The sequence below is a fragment of the Indicator indicator genome, chromosome 37 (assembly GCF_027791375.1).
Source record: "Indicator indicator isolate 239-I01 chromosome 37, UM_Iind_1.1, whole genome shotgun sequence".
Lineage (NCBI taxonomy): Eukaryota > Metazoa > Chordata > Aves > Piciformes > Indicatoridae > Indicator > Indicator indicator.
The window spans coordinates 2,731,523-2,750,211 of NC_072046.1; the positions used below are offsets into that span (position 1 = coordinate 2,731,523).

The window sequence follows — 18,689 nt, forward strand, 5'->3', positions numbered from 1 at the left end:
TGCCCTGCTGAGACAAACTCCCTAAAGCTAGCTCTGGAGTCCTCAGCACAGCACAGACAGGGACCTGGTGGAGCAGGGCCAGAGGAGGCCACAGCAATGCCCCTAACATTCCATGGTTCCTTGATTCTATGCTTGCAATAAGCAGCAGAGCCTGGCTGCTGCTGCTGCTTGCCTGATGCTGCCTCTCTCTATATTATATCTCTATAGAGCCACTCCACAGGCCAAATCTGCTTCCATCCCACACAGAAAGTACCAGGAATGATTTATGTTAACTCAGCAGGGGTCAAGTGGATTTGCCAAGTGCCTCATCTTTGCCCTGCTGCTGGAGATCTCACTCTGTGTGACCTTCACTGAGGGACTGGGGTGCTGGGGTGCAGCACCCCCTGCTCTCCTCCAGCACTGCTCTGAAAATAACTATAAAAATACCAAGATCTCATGCTCAATAATTCTGTGGTTCTATGATTCTATGCCTGGTTTGCTGCTCTCAGTGATTTTGAGATCAAATCAACCCCATTTGCAAGCATGATTATTGGTTTTTTTTCCTTGCCTGCTGCTACCAATCTACCCTGGAATTGGAAAGTTCACTTTATTGTGTCCTCAGCAATGATGATGATGATGATGCAACTGCAGTTGCATCCCTGGGTGGGGGTTTGAGGCTAGAACAGGAAACAGACAGCAAGGCTGGCACTGCCCCAGTTGTGCTGGCTCTGGCCCCCAGTTGTGTTGGCACTGCCCCAGTTGTGCTGGCTCTGGCCCCCAGTTGTGTTGGCTCTGCACAGCTAGGAGAGGGCAGGAAGAGGAGGAAGATTTGACTCCCTCTAGGCAGACAATTGAGTGAGAAGAGGCTGTGGTTACTAACTCTGTCTGCAATAAATTCACTTGACATTTCCAGCAGAGGAGTTGTTTTTTTTTTATCCCTTGCTATAAACCTGTGGCTGTGTGGAGCTGAGCCTCTCGTCCTGTGTGGTTTAAATGGATGGTTCTGTCCTGGGGAAATGGATGTTTGGCTGCAGCAAGTCCTGCCCATCAGCACTCTGCTGCTTAAACCAAGCTTTTATTTCAACTTAGATCTATCTGTTCAGCCTGGAGGAGAGAAGGCTCCAGGGAGACCTTAGAGCAGCCTTCCAGTACCTGAAGGGGGCTCCAGGAGAACTGGGGAGGGACTTGTGACAAGGGTGAGGTACAATGGCTTTGAGCTGGGATTGAGACTGGAGATTAGGAAGAAATTCTTGAGAGTGAGGAGAGACTGGCACAGGTTGCCCAGGGAGGTTGTGATGTTCCCTCCCTGGAGGTGCTCAAGGCCAGGCTGGATGAGGCCTTGAGCATCCTGGGCTGGTGGGAGGTGTCCCTGCCCATGGCAGGGGCTTGGAACTGGCTGAGCTTTGAGGTCCCTTCCAAGCCATTCTGTGAATCTAGATGCAGCCATCCACATCCTGGGGCTTCCTCCACTGACTGCAGGAGTCTCAGCAGTGGGGCTGGGTCCATGTTTCCCTGCAGAGACCTGGATTCAGTGGGATTAAATCCACTTTAGCTGTTATTTTCCTCTTCTCCCTGCAGCAAGGGAACCATTTGTCTTGCAGCTGTCATTGGGAATAATAGAGCTGCAGCTGGGGAGAGAGCTGCTGACAGACATCTCCCTGTCTGTAACAGAGCTTTCTGTGCCCTGTCTGCTGATGCTGAACTGCTGCATGTGCTGATGTGGCAGGCAGCAGAGAGGTGAAGTTTGAGGGTGTCAGGTGTGCTTTGTCCCCAGAGCAGGCACGGGGCTGGTCCAGCAGCTGCCCCATGAGCACAGCAGCCACCTCTGTGTGTCAGTGCAGGTGAGGGCTGACCTGCTGGCAAGCAGCTCTGTGGAAAAGGGCCTGGGAGTCCTGGCAGACAACAGCATGGCCATGAACCAGCAAAGTGCCCTTGTGGCCCAGGGGGGTCAGTGCTATGCTGGGGAACATCAAGAAGAGTGTGGCCAGCAGATCAAGGGAGGTTCTCTCTACTCTGTGTCTCTCTACTCTGCCTTTCTGGAGTGTTGTGGCCAGTTGTGGATTCCCCTGTTCTAGAGAGACAGGGAACTGCTGGAGAGGGTACAGCAAAGGGCTACAGACATGCTGAGGGGGTCTGGAACATCTCTCTCATGAGGTGATAGGTTGAGACTTGATGATCTCAAAAGTCTTTTCTAACCTGGTTAATTCTGTGACAGACTGAAGGACTTGGGGCTGTTTAGCCTGGAGAAGAGCAGGCTGAGGAGGGATCTGATCAATGCTGATCAATACCTAAAGGGTGGGGGTCAGGAGGATGGGGCCAAGCTTTTCTCTGTGGTGCCCAGGGACAGGCCAAGGGGTAAGGGGCACAAGCTGGAACATAGGAAGTTCATCTAAACCTGAGGAGGAACTTCTGTACTTTGAGGGTGGTGGAGCACTGGAGAAGGCTCCCCAGGGAAGTGGTGGAGTCCCCATCCCTGGAGTCATTCCAAACCCCTCTGCATGCTGTCCTGTGCCACCTGCCCTAGGTGCCCCTGCTCTGGCAGGGGGAGGGGGTTGAACTGGATGATTTCCAGAGGTCCCTTCCAACCCCTCCCTTCTTCTGGGATGCCTGGAGGTCACCTTGCTGTAGGAGGCAGCAGTTGTGTGGCTGCTGTGTCACCAGCCAGGATGCTTTCCCTAATTAGAGCCTGCTTCAGTTCAGCTCAGTCCCATCTGCAGGGGAACTCCCACAGCCTGCCTTGGGCACAGGATGGGATAAATGTGGCTGTGCTGCTTGCTCTGCTGGAGTCTCCCTGCACCTGGCAGGCGTTGCTGCAGCTGTCCTCATGTGCTCCCGGGGAGTCAGGCAGGGCCTCTAGCCCCATCTCACCCACCCACAGAACCACAGAATCACACAGAATCAACCAGATGGGAGAAACCCTTTGAGATCATCAAGCCCAGCCCATCACCCAAAACCACCTCATCAGCTAACCCATGGCACTGAGTGCCTCATCCAGGCTTTTCCCAAACACTTCCAGGGATGCTGACTCCACCACCTCCCCAGGCAGCCCATTCCAATGGCAAATCAAAGAGTTTCTTCCTACCCATCCAGCCCAAACTTCCCCTGGCACAGCTTGAGACTGTGTCCTCTCCTTCTGTCACTGGGTGCCTGGGAGGAGAGGCCAACCCTGACAGCTGCCTGCTCCACACAGCCCAAGGGAGTCCTTGAGATGAAGCTCATCAGCATCATGGTGCTGGCAAATGCAGGAGTGAGCAGGCATGGCTGTGTGTGCTCCAGTGAGGGGAGAGTGAAGCTTGGGGAGGGCACATTCAGCCTGGAGAGGAGGAAGAAATTCTTGAGAGTGAGGGTGGGGAGAGACTGGCACAGGTTGCCCAGGGAGGCTGTGGCTGTCCCCTCCCTGGAGGTGTTCAAGGCCAGGCTGGATGAGGCCTTGAGCAACCTGAGGCTGGGGGGAGGTGTCCCTGCCCATGGCAGGGGGTTGGAAATGGATGAGCTTTGAGATTCCTTCCAACCCAACCCATTCTGTGACTCTATGGTTCTGTGAACTGCTTTGTGTCCACAAGTGATGGAGAACAGCTTTGCTTGCTGGGGGTCTGTCAAGCAGAGAGCAGTGGGGTGCTGCTGGGAGGTCTGTGTGCAGCCAGGGGGTGAGTGAATCACAGGATCAGAGGATGTTAGGGGTTGGAAGGAACCTCCACCTCCAAACCCTCTCCCCTCCAAAGCCAGTAAAAAGTGGAGGATGACATGCAGCAGGCTATGGAATGAGCACAGAGTCACAGGAGGGCCTGGGAAGGCATCTCCAGAGGTCATCTGGTCCAACCCCCAGTGAGGACCAGGGGATGATGTGCTGCAAACCCGAGTCTTGGGAAAGGAGCAGATGTTCCTGGGTGAATTTGTGTTTGTGTGGGAGGTGAGACTTTGTGGGAGCTTGTGGTTGTTGTTGCCTACAATGAATAAATGCAGTCTGGTGGGACAGGATCATAGAATCATCATAGAATCACAGAATGGCTCAGGCTGGGAGGGATCTCAGAGATCATCTACTCCAACCCCCTGCCAGGCAGGACAATAGCATCCAGCACGGGTCACACAGGAACACATCCAGACAGGTCTGGAAAGGCTCCAGAGGAGACTCCACAGCCTCTCTGGGGAGCCTGCTCCAGTGCTCCAGAGAATGAAGAAAGCCACCATGTGTGCAGCCTCTCCAGAGGTCACTGCTCCAAGTGCTGCACCAACACACCAAAAAAAAAAAAAAAAAAAAAAATCAAAGAGAGTGCTTGGGGCTGACTTTTGAGCATCTGCAACTAAAGTGCCTGGAAGTGCTTTATGGAAATATCTTTGTCATTGACTGGAGGGGAAATTTAAGAGCCTAAATGGTGCTGCTCTGATTTGTGGCTTGGTGACAAGCCAGAGAAAGCTGCAGAGCATAAAACCATCACCCAACCACACAGCCCTGGCCACTCATGCTGGCTGTGGTGGCCAAGCTGGCCCTGAGCTCCAGCCCAAGCCCTGTGCAGGGTGGGGAGAGGCTTTGCTTTTCCTGCAGCTCCAAATATTGGTTAGAGGGTAGGAGGGCTCTGCAGAGGGACCTGGACAGGCTGGAGAGATGGGCAGAGTCCAACAAGATGGCATTCAACAAGTCCAAGTGCCAGGTGCTGCACTTTGGCCACAACAACCCCAGGCAGTGCTCCAGGCTGGGGTCAGAGTGGCTGAGAGCAGCCAGGCAGAGAGGGACCTGGGGGTACTGGGTGACAGCAGCTGAACAGGAGCCAGCAGTGTGCCCAGGTGGCCAAGAAGGCCAATGGCATCCTGGCCTGCATCAGGAACAGTGTGGCCAGCAGGAGCAGGGAAGTCATCCTGCCCTGTGCTCAGCACTGCTCAGGTCACACCTTGAGTGCTGTGTCCAGTTCTGGGCTCCTCTGTTTAAGAAGGACATTGAGAGACTTGAACGTGTCCAGAGAAGGGCAACAAGGCTGGGGAGGGGTCTGGGGCACAAGGCTGGGGAGGGGTCTGGAGCACAGCCCTGTGAGGAGAGGCTGAGGGAGCTGGGGGTGTTCAGCCTGGAGAGACCTCACTGCTGTCTACAACTACCTGCAGGGAGGTTGTAGCCAGGTGGGGGTTGGGCTCTGCTCCCAGGCAACCAGCACCAGAACAAGAGGACACAGTCTCAAGCTGCACCAGGGGAAGTTTAGGTTGGAGGTGAGGAGAAAGTTCTTCACAGAGAGAGTTGTTAGAGGTTGGAATGTGCTGCCCAGGGAGGTGGTGGAGTCACCATCCCTGGGGGTGTTCAAGAGGGGATTGGACGTGGCACTTGGTGCCATGGTTTAGTAGTCCTGAGGTCTTGGGTGACAGGTTGGACTTTGATGATCCTTGAGGTCTTTTCCAACCTTTTTGATTCTGTGATCCTGTGGTTTTACTGCAGGCAGAAGTTGTAGCACTCAGGGCTGCAAGTGGTGAAAGCCTCCCAGGGCTTTGCTGGCTGCAGGGAAATGCTGCCTCCAGCATCTCTCTCCTCGGTGTGGGGATGAGGAAGTAGCTGCTGCCTTTCCTTTGCAGAAGGCATCAGATGAAGTTGTCCCATTGGGAGTATTTGGAGCTGTTTGTCCTTTCCATGGAGCTGCTGCCTCCCCCATGTGCTGGCTCTGCAGGCAGGTTGAGCTTTCTGGACAGGGAATGGCCTAAAAAGCTCCAGACATGAGAAGAGTTTTCAAGCAAGGAGCAAATGTTCCTGGCACTGGCTAGGGAGAAACCATCCTGCAGGCTCTCAGTATCTCCAGAGGGTGGGGAAGGGGCTGAAGGTCATGGCTGAGGAGTCCCCAGCCAGCCTCACCATGGGTGATCATAGAATCAGAGAATGGTCTGGGTTGGAAGAGACCTCTGAAGGTCATTTGAACCAACCCCCTCTGCAGTAAGCAGGGACATCCTCAACTAGATCAGGCTGGCCCAGCTCATGAGCATTTCCCCATCCCTCCTTTGGCTTTGAGGTGCTGCTTGGTGGCTTTAAGGTCACACTAATGGATCTGAAGATCCATTAGATCATCTGAAGATGATCCATTAGTGTTTTCTGGAGACCTCATCTGGTACATGATGTCCTTCCTTAGCTGGAGGGGGCTGGGTCTGACACTGACCTTTCAAGTCCAAATGTACTGTCCACCCTCTTTGCTAAGGCTCCATAGGGATCTTCATGTGGATGGATGCTGGAGGGCATCCATGGGCTCCTGTTGCACCTTCTGGAGATGTTTTTGGTAGAGTCATGCAGCACTGGTGCCATTGTCAGTCCCAGAGCTGCAGGTACTGGTGGGCTGGAGGTGGAGACAGAAGTGGAGATGGAGACAGAGGTGAAGATGGAGATAGAAGTGGAGATGGAGATGGAGATAGAAGTGGAGTTGGAGGTGGAGACAGAAGTGAAGGTGGAGATGGAGGTAGAGGTAGAGATGAAGGTGGAGACAGAGGTGGAGGTGGAGGTGGAGATGGAGATGGAGATAGAGGTGGAGATGGAGATGGAGATGGAGATAGAGGTGGAGGTGGAGATGGAGGTAGAGGTGGAGGTGGAGATGGAGGTAGAGGTGGAGGTGGAGATGGAGGTAGAGGTGGAGATGGAGGTAGAGGTGGAGATAGAGGTGGAGATGGAGATGGAGATGGAGATAGAGGTGGAGGTGGAGATGGAGATGGAGATGGAGATGGAGATGGAGATGGAGATGGAGATGGAGATGGAGATGGAGATGGAGATGGAGATGGAGATGGAGATGGAGGTGGAGATGGAGATGACATGGAGATGGAGGTGGAAGTGGAGTTGGAAATGGAGGTGGAGGTGGAGATGGAGGTGGAGCTGTGCTGCTACTTGGTGGGAAGTTCAGCAAGGGTCATGAAGAATGATTCATTAAATGCATCAGTGGGGAGAAGTCAGGAGGACAGATTGTAATTAGTGTCCACATGAATCCTGGCCTTCAAGCCATATGCTGGCACCTGTTAAAAGGCTCCAGGGCTCCTACTGCTGGGATGTGCAGAGCTCATCCATGGCTTGCTGCTGCTGGAGGGACAGCCTTGGTGGTCACACACTGCCACCTGCCTTCCTCCCATTCCACACCATCTGCTGCTCCCTGAGGGCATCATCCAGGTTGTGGTTGTGTCTGACCTCATTCAACCCAAGCCTGCTGCTGTCATGGTCACAACCTGACATGTCCTGGGCCAGCAACCTCATTTCACTGAGGTGCATGTTGAGTGGCCTCCCTCTTGTGCTAGAGGGGGGGTTGATTTTGATAAGATGAGGAACTTCTGTTACAAAAGACAACCACCTCCAAACCCTCCAAACCCACCTCTCCATCTCCAAACCCTCCAAACCCACCTCTCCACCTCTCCATCTCCAAACCCTCCAAACCCACCTCTCTACCTCCAAACCCTCCAAACCCACCTCTCCATCTCCAAACCCTCCAAACCCACCTCTCCACCTCTCCATCTCCAAACCCTCCAAACCCACCACTCCACCTCCAAACCCTCCAAACCCACCTCTCTACCTCCAAACCCTCCAAACCCACCACTCTACCTCCAAACCCTCCAAACCCACCTCTCCATCTCCAAACCCTCCAAACCCACCACTCCACCTCCAAACCCTCCAAACCCACCACTCTACCTCCAAACCCTCCAAACCCACCTCTCCACCTCCAAACCCACCACTCCACCTCCAAACCCACCACTCCACCTCCAAATCCACCTCTCCACCTCCAAACCCTCCAAACCCACCACTCTACCTCCAAACCCTCCAAACCCTCCAAACCCACCACTCCACCTCCAAACCCTCCAAACCCACCTCTCCACCTCCAAACCCTCCAAACCCACCTCTCCACCTCCAAACCCACCTCTGCACCTCCAAACCCACCTCTCCACCTCCAAACCCTCCAAACCCACCTCTCCACCTCCAAACCCACCTCTGCACCTCCAAACCCACCTCTCCACCTCCAAACCCACCTCTGCACCTCCAAACCCACCTCTCCACCTCCAAACCCACCTCTCCACCTCCAAACCCTCCAAACCCACCTCTCCACCTCCAAACCCACCTCTGCACCTCCAAACCCACCTCTCCACCTCCAAACCCACCTCTCCACCTCCAAACCCTTCAAACCCACCACTCCACCTCCAAACCCTCCAAACCCACCTCTCCACTTCCAAACCCTACAAACTCACCTCTCCACCTCCAAACCCACCTCTCCACCTCCAGATCCACCTCTCCACCTCCAAATCCACCTCTCCACCTCCAAACCCACCTCCAAACCCTCCAAACCCACCACTCCACCTCCAAACCTACCTCTCCACCTCCAAAGCCTCCAAACCCTCTCCCCTCCAAAGCCAGTAAAAAGTGGAGGATGACATGCAGCAGACTATTGAATGAGCACAGAGTCACAGGAGGGCCTGGGAAGGCATCTCCAAAGGTCATCTGGTCCAACCCCCAGTGAGGACCAGGGGATGATGTGCTGCAAACCCAAGTCTTGGGAAAGGAGCAGATGTTCCTGGGTGAATTTGTGTTTGTGTGGGAGGTGAGACTTTGTGGGAGCTTGTGGTTGTTGTTGCCTACAATGAATAAATGCAGTCTGGTGGGACAGGATCATAGAATCATCATAGAATCACAGAATCACGTAGGGTGGCATTGATGGGATCCATGGGCTGGCATTTGATGGGATCCATGGACAGGCATTTGATGGGATTCATAGGGTGGCATTTGAAGTGATCCATAGGCTGGCATTTGATGGCATCCATAGGGTGGCATTTAGTGTGATCCATGGGCTGGCATTTGATGGGATCCATAGGGTGGCATTTGATGTGATCCATAGGGTGGCATTTAGTGTGATCCATGGGTGGCATTTAGTGTGATCCATGGGCTGGCATTTGATGGAATCCATAGGGTGGCATTTGATGTGATCCATAGGGTGGCATTTAGTGTGATCCATGGGTGGCATTTAGTGTGATCCATGGGCTGGCATTTGATGGGATCCATAGGGTGGCATTTGATGGGATCCATGGGCTGGCATTTGATGGGATCCATAGGGTGGCAGTTAGTGGGATCCATGGGCTGGTATTTGATGGGATCCATGGGCTGGCATTTGGTGGCATCCATAGGGTGGCATTTGATGGGATCCATAGGGTGGCAGTTAGTGGGATCCATGGGCTGGCATTTGATGGCATCCATGGGCTGGCATTTGATGGCATCCATGGGCTGGCATTTGATGGCATCCATAGGGTGGCATTGGATGGGATCCATAGGGTGGCACTTGATGTGATCCATGGGCTGGCATTTGATGGGATCCATAGGGTGGCAGTTAGTGGGATCCATAGGGTGGCATTTGATGGGATCCATGGGCTGGCATTTGATGGCATCCATGGGCTGGCATTTGGTGGCATCCTGTCAATTAAACAGACTAAAAGAGGAGTGGGTCCTGTGCAGTGCCCAAACCTGGCTCTGCGGGCAGAGGTCTGTGCAGGGCAGGTGCTGTGCAGCTTGGCAGCAGTGGCAGATGATCACTCTGGGGCTGCTGGCTGCTGCTAGTTTGTAGAAGAAGGAACATTAATGCCAGCACCAGACTCTTTTAGCCTTGGGTGCTGCCCAGGACCTCGATAACTTCTTCTTCCACGGCAGCAGCCTGGTATCAAACCGGAGCTGACATCCCTGCCGCTCCCCCAGCCATGCCCAGAGCGGTGTGGGCAGGCAGCAGGCTGATTTCAGTGGCACATCTCCCTGCCTCAGGGCCTTGCAGGGAGGCTTGACAAGCCCCCCTGGGATGTCTCAGTCCTGGAGGCCGAGAGGAAAGCCCTGTCCTTGTAAACACAGCTCTGACGGCGTTTAGGGCTCTGCTTGCCGCAGCTCCCTCCTCATTACTCTTCTCAGCAGCGAGATTAAAGCTGACACCTTGAAGGATGGAGAGTGTTGTGCTTGTCTGACAGCCCTGCTGTGCCAGGTCTCCAATAACATGAAGCACACATGGCTTTAAAGAGATATCCACAGCCAGCCTTGGAGGAGGAGGAGGAGGAGGAGGAGGAGGAGATACCGACAGAATGTCACCTGCGTGGCGGTTTCCCTCCTGCTTGAGGTTGAGGTTGGAAGGAGCTCTGCTGTGCCTTGTGGTCTCTGGAGGGTGGCAGAGCAAGTGCCCCTTCAGTACAGGGTCTGGGAGTTGTTTGTATTCAGAGAGTCACAGAGTGGGGTGGGTTGGAAGGGACCTCAAAGCTCAGCCAGTTCCAACCCCCTGCCATGGGCAGGGACACCTCCCTCCAGCCCAGCTTGCTCAAGGCCTCATCCAGCCTGGCCTTGAGCACCTCCAGGGAGGGGACAGCCACAGCCTCCCTGGGCAACCTGTTCCACTGTCTCCCCATCCTCACTGGAAAGATTTTCTCCCTAAGCTCCAGTCTCAGTCTCCCCTCCTCCAGCTCAAAGCCATTGTCCCTCATCCTGGCACTCCCAGCCCTTGTCCAAAGTCTCTCCCCAGCTCTCCTAGAGCCCTTCAGGTACTGGAAGGCTGCTCTGAGATCTCCCTGGAGCCTTCTCTTCTTCAGGCTGAACAGCCCCAACTCTCCCAGCCTGTCCCCATACTGAAAGTTCTCCAGCCCTCTGGACCGGCCCCAACAGTTCCATCTCCTTCTTATGCTGGGGAGGGCATAGGCAGAACTGGGATGAGTGCTGCAGGTGAGGTCTCACCAGTGCAGAGCAGAGGAGCAGAAGCATCTCCCTTGTGCTGGTCACACTCCTCTTGATTGCAGCCCAGGACTTGGTTTTCCCTATTCCATATGGGGGGTACTGGGTATTCCCCCAGTGTCTTTGTAGCACTGGGCTACAGCGACCTCTCCACCACAGCCTCGGTGAGGCTCCCGTCCCTCTCTGCATGGAACAGCAACTTGATTCCTTCTGTCCCCCTGTGCTTCCCCTTGGAAGGCAGATGAAGGCTTTCTGCCCCTTAGCTGTGAGCTGCCTCCTCCCCAAGCTGTCACCACAGCCTCCTTCTCCTTTGGAAGGAGATCTTCCCCCTGGGATCTGACACTTCAGAAACCTGTTGATTGTAGCCATCCCTTTCCCATTTGCTCTTTGCAGCCCTCATTTCATTTTGAGTACTGTTCTGCTGCCTCCTGCCAGGGCCTGAACAAATGGACAGATGTGATGTGCTTGCATGGAGCCAGCTGGACCATGCTGCTCCTCACACCTCCAGTGAAGTGATGACATGGCTCAGTGCCACCAGCAGCTCAGCAGGTGCCAGGGGAGAGCTGGGAGCTGTGGGAATCAGAGAGGCATGGAATCCTTTTGGTTGGAAAAGACCTTTAAGAGTCCAAGCCCTCTCCAACTCTACCAAGTCTGCTGCTTAACCACATCCCTCAGCACCACATCTCTGCCAATCTTTAAACACCTCCAGGAATGGTGTGAGTGGAATGTGTCACTCTGCCAAAAAGCCAACAATAAGAGCTTCTTCCCTCCTAAAGAGGATCCTTTATCCATCATCTCCTGTGGATTCCTCCCCAAACCCATCTCTGTTCATGGATTCATAGATTCACAGAATGGGTTGGGTTGGAAGGGACCTCAAAGTTCATCCAGCTCCAACCCCCTGCCATGGGCAGGGACACCTCCCCCCAGCCCAGCTTGCTCAAGGCCTCATCCAGCCTGGCCTTGAACACCTCCAGGCAGGAGGCAGCCACAGCCTCCCTGGGCAACCTGTGCCAGTGTCTCCCCAGCCTCACTCTCAAGAATTTCTTCCTCATCTCCACATTCAATCTCCCTTCTCCCTGCTCAAAGCCATTGTCCCTCATCCTGTCATTCCCAGCCCTTGTCCAAGTCCCTCCCCAGCTCTCCTGCAGCCTCTGCAGGTACTGGAAGGCTGCTCTAAAGTCTCCCTGGACTTCTCCAGGTTGGATCTGTCAGGAAAGTCCCTTCTTCATCTTTTTTTTTTCCTTTGCTTTGTTGTCCATAGCTTGATGGGATGATGTGTGTCTGAAGTTCTGTGTACCAGAAGTGAGGAGAAAATGATTGTGAGGTTCCTAATTTGCACTCTCCAGTGGTTAGTGCCTTAATCTGACAGCTAATGTCTTGCCTTGGCAGTGAGCTCCAGCCTGAGCCTTTGTCTGCATCTGCAAAAGTAATTCACAGCCCTCCAATTACTCCCTTTTACCAGCCTTTTGCTCCCTTCTGAAAGGATAATTTATCACAGATCTGTCCTGTGTTTGCTGGTTATAAACTGTGAAATAGCTTTGATTCCCCTCCTCTGCTCAGCCTTGCTTGCTTCCTCAGGACCTTTCTGCTTTGGGCTGCTGATTTGACACACAAGCAGGACGTGTCCCAACGCTCTGGGTGGTGCTTGTCTTCTCTTTGGGGCTTTTTGAGGTACTTCTCTTCTGCTCAATTGCACAGGATACTCATTGTTAGGTTAGTCATAAGGTTCTTCACTCCATCTGCCCTGGTGAGGCCACATCTGGAATATTGTGTCCAGTTCTGGGCCTCTCAGTTCAAGAAGGACCTCAGGGAACTGCTTGAGAGAGTCCAGCACAGAGCCCCAGAGCTGCTGCAGGCAGTGGAACATCTCCTGTGAGGCCAGGCTGAGGGAGCTGAGGCTGCTTGGAGCAGAGGAGCTTGAGGGTGTCAAAGATGTGCAGGGCTGGAGCCAGGCTCTGCTCAGGGATATCCAAGGACAGCACAAGGGGCACTGGGGGCAAGCTGGAGCAGAGGAGGAAGGGAAGGGAAAACTTTGTCCCTGTGAGGGTGCTGGAGGCCTGGAGCAGGCTGCCCAGAGAGGTTGTGGAGTCTCCTTCTCTGCAGACTTTCCAACCCCAGCTGGATGTGTTCTGTGTGCCCTGCCCTGGGTGATCCTGCTCTGGCAGAGGGGTTGGACTGGATGAGCTCCAGAGGTCCCTTCCAACCCCTAACACTCAGTGATTCTGTGATTTAACCTCAGCTGAAATGCCTTCATCTGAACATTTCAACTTAGCAATGTCTTTTGAAGTGCTGTTACAAACTGCCTGCTCCAGCTGCTCCAGGGAAGGTGGAGAACACTGTGCCCGAGGGTCTCAAAAGGGGACAACCTGTGAGTGTCCATTGCCACTGTGGTTGTGCATTGAGCAGCAGAGCTCAGCCTGCCTCGGGTACATGCAGGGAGATGTTCCCTATGGGGATGCCACATCCATTTTTGTATGGCTTGGGTGGGGACTGTCCCAGGATCACTGAATGGTAGGAGTGAGAAGGAACCTCTGGAGATCATCCAGTCCAACTGCCCTGCCAGAACAGGGTCACCTAGGGCAGGTTGCACAGGATGGTGTCCAGGTGGGTTTGGGGTGACTCCAGAGAAGGAGACTCCACTACCTCTGAGCAGCCTGCTCCAGGGCTCTGCCTCCCTCAAATCATAGAATCCTAGAATCAGTCAGGGTTGGAAGGGACCACAAGGCTCAGCCAGTTCCAACCCCCCTGCCATGGGCAGGGACACCTCACACTACAGCAGGCTGGCCAGAGCCTCATCCAGCCTGGCTGCAAACACCTCCAGGGATGGAGCCTCAACCACCTCCCTGCACAACCCATTCCAGGCTCTCACCACTCTCATGGGGAAGAACTTCTTCCTCACATCCAGTCTGAATCTCCCCACTTCCAGCTTTATTCCATTCCCCCCAGTCCTGTCACTCCCTGATAGCCTAAAAAGAAGTCCCTCCCCAGCTTTCTTGGAGCCCCCTTCAGATCCTGGAAGGCCACAATAAAAGTAAAGAAGTTTTCAAAGTAAAGAAGTTTCTCCTCATGTTTAGGTGGAACTTCCTATGTTCAAGTTTCTCTTAGCCCTTGTCCTGTCCCTGGGCATCACTGAAAAAAAAAACCTGGCCCCATCCTCCTGATGCCCTCCCCTGAAGTATTTATTGATCAGCAGTGATGAGATCCCCCCTCAGGCTGCTCTTCTCCAGGCTAAACCCCCCAAATCCCTCAGCTTTTCCTCCTAAGAGAGTTTCTCATCCCCTAATCACCTTCCTAGCCCTTTGCTGTACCCACTCCAGCACTTCCCTGTCCTTGAACTGGGGAGCCCAGAACTGGACCCACTACTCCAGATGAGGATTTCTCCTGGTGGAGGAGGTGGAAGGAGCCTGCCCAGTCATAGAATCATAGAATTCTCTATGATCTCTAAGATTATGAAGTCCAACCATGGACCTACCACCACCATGGCCATTAAACCTTGTCCTGAAGTGCCATATCTACAAGGTCTGAGGCAGAAGGTCAAGGACATCCCATGGGAGCTGAGCTGTGGAGGCAAAATGAACCCTGCAGGGCTTTCCCTGATGCCCACTGAGTTCTCCCCCCAGTCCCTCCTGAGGCTGATGGCCTCAAAGCCTTCATCACTGTGAAAGCAAGCTGAGGCTGAACACCTCATCTGTGCTCAAAGGGGCAGCAAGGGGGCTGGGATGTGTGGAGAGGAGAAGCTGCTGGGGGCTGTGTGCCATGTTGTGTACAGTAGGGTGGTGACTGCTGGGTTTGTGGTGCAGGAGCTGTCAAGAAGCCTTCAAAGTGGCTTCTTCAGGGTCCTCTAGGGAGGTCTCTAGCAGCAGGCAGTGAGGGACTTTCTTCCTTTCCTTCTTCCTCCTCCTTTTTTGGGGTCTTTCTTGGTTGGTTGGCTTGGTTTGGTTGATGTATTTGTGGCTCCTTGCTGCCTGGGAGCAGGGCTGAGCCTAGCAGAAGACTGCCTGAAGGCATCTCAGGTCACTGCTTGAGCACTGGCACTTCTCATGGTTCATGGCTCACAGCTGCTTTTCCCAGAAGGTTCCTCCAAGCACCCTCACCCTGCAGGGAGAAGCTCTCCTTTCTTCATCCTCACTTTGACCTCTCTGCTTTGCATAGGCCCTCTTAGACCTGGTGGTGCTCTCCCAGTGAGAGCTGCTGGAGGTGAGCAGCATGCAGCTGGCTCAGACCTCAACTGGAGGCATCTCCATGGGGTTTGGCTGGATCAGGAGTGTGCTTTGGGGGTGGATCCACCACCTGTCCTCCCCTGCGGTGCTTTGATTTGCACTGAGAAGCTACCTTGGGCTCAACTCCTCGTGGATGACACTTAGTGAGAAGATAAACCCCAGCCCAAATGGGCACCAAGTGCATGGAATTGGACTCAAGCTGGTCCTAAGGAATAAAAAGCCCTGAATCAAGTCTACCTTTTGAGTCTTCTCCCCAGCTGGTTTGCTCTCTTGGTCTCCTAGTCCATCCTAACCAGTACAGGTTGGGAGGGGATCTGCTGGAGAGCAGCCCCAAGGAGAGGGACCTGGGAGTGCTGGTGGGCAGCAAGTTCTGCATGGGACAGCAACGTGCCCTGAGGGCCAAGAAGACCAATGGGGTCCTGGGGGCATACAGAGGAGTGTGGCCAGCAGAGCCAAGGAGGTTCTCCTCCCCCTCTGCTCTGCCCTGCTGAGACCTCATCTTGAGTACTGTGTTCAGTTTTGGGCTCCCCAGTGTAGGATGGACAGGGACCTGCTGGAGAGGGTCCAACAGAGGGCTACAAGGAACCTCCCTTGCTTCTCACCATCTGATTTCTTTCTCTGGGATAGGGGAACCTCCTTTCCTTCTCACCATCTGATTTCTTCCTCTGGGATTGGGGAACCTCCCTTGCTTCTCACCATCTGATTTCTTCCTCTGGGATAGGGGAACCTCCTTTCCTTCTCACCATCTGATTTCTTCCTCTGGGATAGGGGAACCTCCTTTCCTTCTCACCATCTGAGTTCTTTCTCTGGGACTGGGGAACCTCCCTTCCTTCTCACCATCTGATTTCTTCCTCTGGGACTGGGGAACCTCCCTTCCTTCTCACCATCTGAGTTCTTCCTCTGGGATTGGGGAACCTCCCTTCCTTCTCACCATTTGAGTTCTTTTTCTGGGACTGGGGAACCTCCCTTCCTTCTCACCATATTACTTCTTTCTCTGGGATTGGGGTCCCAGCCATGGAGCTGCAGCCAGCCCTGGCTGCTGGCACTTCAGATCTTGTTTGGTGGCTAACCAGGCCCTGAACTGCAGAACTGACTCTTCAGTTTTCTCCAGCTGGCAAAGAGTCCTCTAGAAAGGTCCACAAAATCCCCAGGATTTACTTGGCTAAAGACTGCTCCAGGTCCATCAACAGCTCAGCCCTTACTCAGCATTTACTCTCCCAAGCTCCTCTGCTTGCCCCTGGTTCTCACTCCCTGGGTTTTGCTTCTTTTGCTGCATTTTCAGCCATCCTAATTAGAATTTTTTTTGACTGCTACCTTCAAAGCCTATCTGGGAAAAGCCATCTCCAAGGCACTGGCTGCTAACACAGGCTTACTGCTGTTCAGCTCTATCTTTCCAGCTTGAATGGTTTAATAGGTCAGTCAAGTATTAAAATGGGATTTTCACTTGGATGTGAAATCTTTTTTAAAGGGCATTTTCCATCTTTCTTTCTTCTTTCTTTTCTTTTTTTTTTTCCCCCCCTCTCTGCAAACTCTTCATATTCTCTGCAGTCTTTTTATTTGCTCCAGTTGGGGCTTTTTAAACCTGAACACAGAATCAGAAAGGTTTAGGTTGAAAGGGACCTTAAAGTTCAGCCTGTTCCAACCCCCCTGCCATGGGTATGGACACCTCCCACCAGCCCAGGTTGCACAAGGCCACATCCAACCTGACATTTCCTCCCCTGTAATCAACTTCATTTCTTTCCCAGTGTGTGCCCTGCACCACTCCCCAAACACAAACCATTCCATCCATTTTTGCTTCTCCCCCCATCCCTTATTTTATTTTCAGATCCACTTTCTTTCTGCAGCAGAGGAGGGCCACGAAAATGATGAGGGAGATGGAACACCTCTCCTGTGAGGACAAGCTGAGGTTGTTCATCTTGTCAGGGAGACCTAACAGCAGCCTTCCAGTAGCTGAAGGGGTGGGGGACTACAAGAAGGCTGGAGAGGGACTGTTTGCAGAGGCCTGCAGTGATAGGATGAGGAGCAATGGGTTGAAATTAGAGAAGAGGAGATTTGGATTGGATCAAGTTCTGCACCAGGAGGGTGATGGAACACTGAAACTGGCTGTCCCTGGAGGTAGCTGAGGCTCCATCCCTGGAAATACTCAAGGGGAGCCTTGGCAAGGCTCTGAGCAGCCTGATCTAGTGGAGGATGTCCCTGCTCACTGTAAAGGGGCTGGACTAGATGACCTTTGGAGGTCCCTTCCAACCCAACCCATTCTATGATTGAACATCTCCAGGGAGGGGACAGCCACAACCTCCCTGGGCAACCTGTGCCAGTCTCTCCTCACCCTCACTCTCAAGAATTTCTTCCTCATCTCCAGTCTCAATCTCCCCTCTTCCAGCTCAAAGCCATTGTCCCTCATCCTGTGACTCCAAGCCTTTGTCAAAAGTTCCTCCCCAGCTCTCCTGCAGCCCCTTCAGGTACTGGAAGGTTGCTCTAAGGTCTGCCTGGAGCCTTCTCTTCTCCAGGCTGAACAGCCTCAACTCCTGTAGCCTGCAGCTAGATGATCCCAGCTCCAGGTCTGCAGCCATGAGCACACAGCAGGGCAGGGCTGAGCTGCCTGACACAAAGGCAGGGAATTTGCTGTATTTTATTCCAAGCTCAATCACAGCCTGTCCCTGTGCTTCCCAAGGACTTAACATGATGTGACTCTGGTGAGCTGCTGAATACATTTGTTCACTGCTCTAAATCTGCTTTCCCTTCTTCTCTCCCATCCTTCATTTGCTGTAAGGAGAACACAGAACACTAAATGATTTGATTAGAGTTAGCTGTGGGCATTTCCCTTCCAGCTGCAGAGGGTTTCTCAGCTGCCTTTGATTTGGAAGAGGCATTGATGATAGGGGGAGGCTGCAATGATTCCTCTCCTCTGCTCTGCTTCCAGGTGTTTACAAAGTATGGGAAATGCTACATGTTCAACTCAGGAGAAGAAGGACGACCTCTGCTTACCACGGTGAAGGGTGGGACAGGCAATGGGCTGGAGATCATGCTGGACATACAGCAGGATGAGTATTTGCCCATATGGGGAGAGACAGGTAAGACCTTCTCTTTGCTCCTGAGAACATGTGTGTGCTGGAGACTGTGCTGCAAAGATCATCCCGTCCCATCCCATTCCATCCCATCTCATCCAATCCCATCTCATTCCATCCCATTCCATCTCATTCCATCCCATGCCATCTAATTCCATCCCATTCCGTCCCGTCCCATTCCATCCCATTCCGTCCCGTCCCATCTCATCCAATCCCATCCTGTCTCATCCCATCCCATCCCGTCCTATCCCATTCTATCCCATCCCATCTGAACCAAACCCATCCTATCCCATCCCATTCCATCCCATCCCATTCCATCCCATCCCATTCCATCCCATCCTATCCCACCCCATCCTGTCCCATCCCATCCCATCCTACCCCATCCAGTTCTGGACACCCAGCATAAGAAGGACATGAAAGCATTGGAGCAGGTCCAGAGGAGGCCACAAAGATGCTCAGAGGGCTGGAGAACCTCCCCTATGGGGACAGGCTGAGAGAGTTGGGGCTGTGCAGCCTGGAGAAGAGAAGGCTCCAGGGAGACCTCAGAGCAGCCTTCCAGTACCTGAAGGGCTCCAGGAGAGCTGGGGAGGGACTTTGGACAAGAGCTGGGAGTGACAGGATGAGGGACAATGGCTTTGAGCTGGGAGAGGGGAGATTGAGACTGGAGATTGGGAAGAAATTCTTGAGAGTGAGGCTGGGGAGACACTGGCACAGGTTGCCCAGGGAGGCTGTGGCTGTCCCCTC

At 53.5% G+C, this 18,689-nt stretch overlaps 1 protein-coding gene across 1 annotated transcript in view; it reads left to right on the top strand.

Annotated features, from left to right (window-relative positions):
• LOC128978530 (acid-sensing ion channel 2) overlaps window positions 1-18,689 on the top strand; it is a 718,961-nt gene that overhangs the window by 619,520 nt on the left and 80,752 nt on the right. The window contains exon 2 of the mRNA XM_054396471.1: window positions 17,801-17,951. Within this exon, the coding sequence (XP_054252446.1) occupies window positions 17,801-17,951 (151 nt within the window). The remainder of the gene's footprint in view (window positions 1-17,800; window positions 17,952-18,689) is intronic.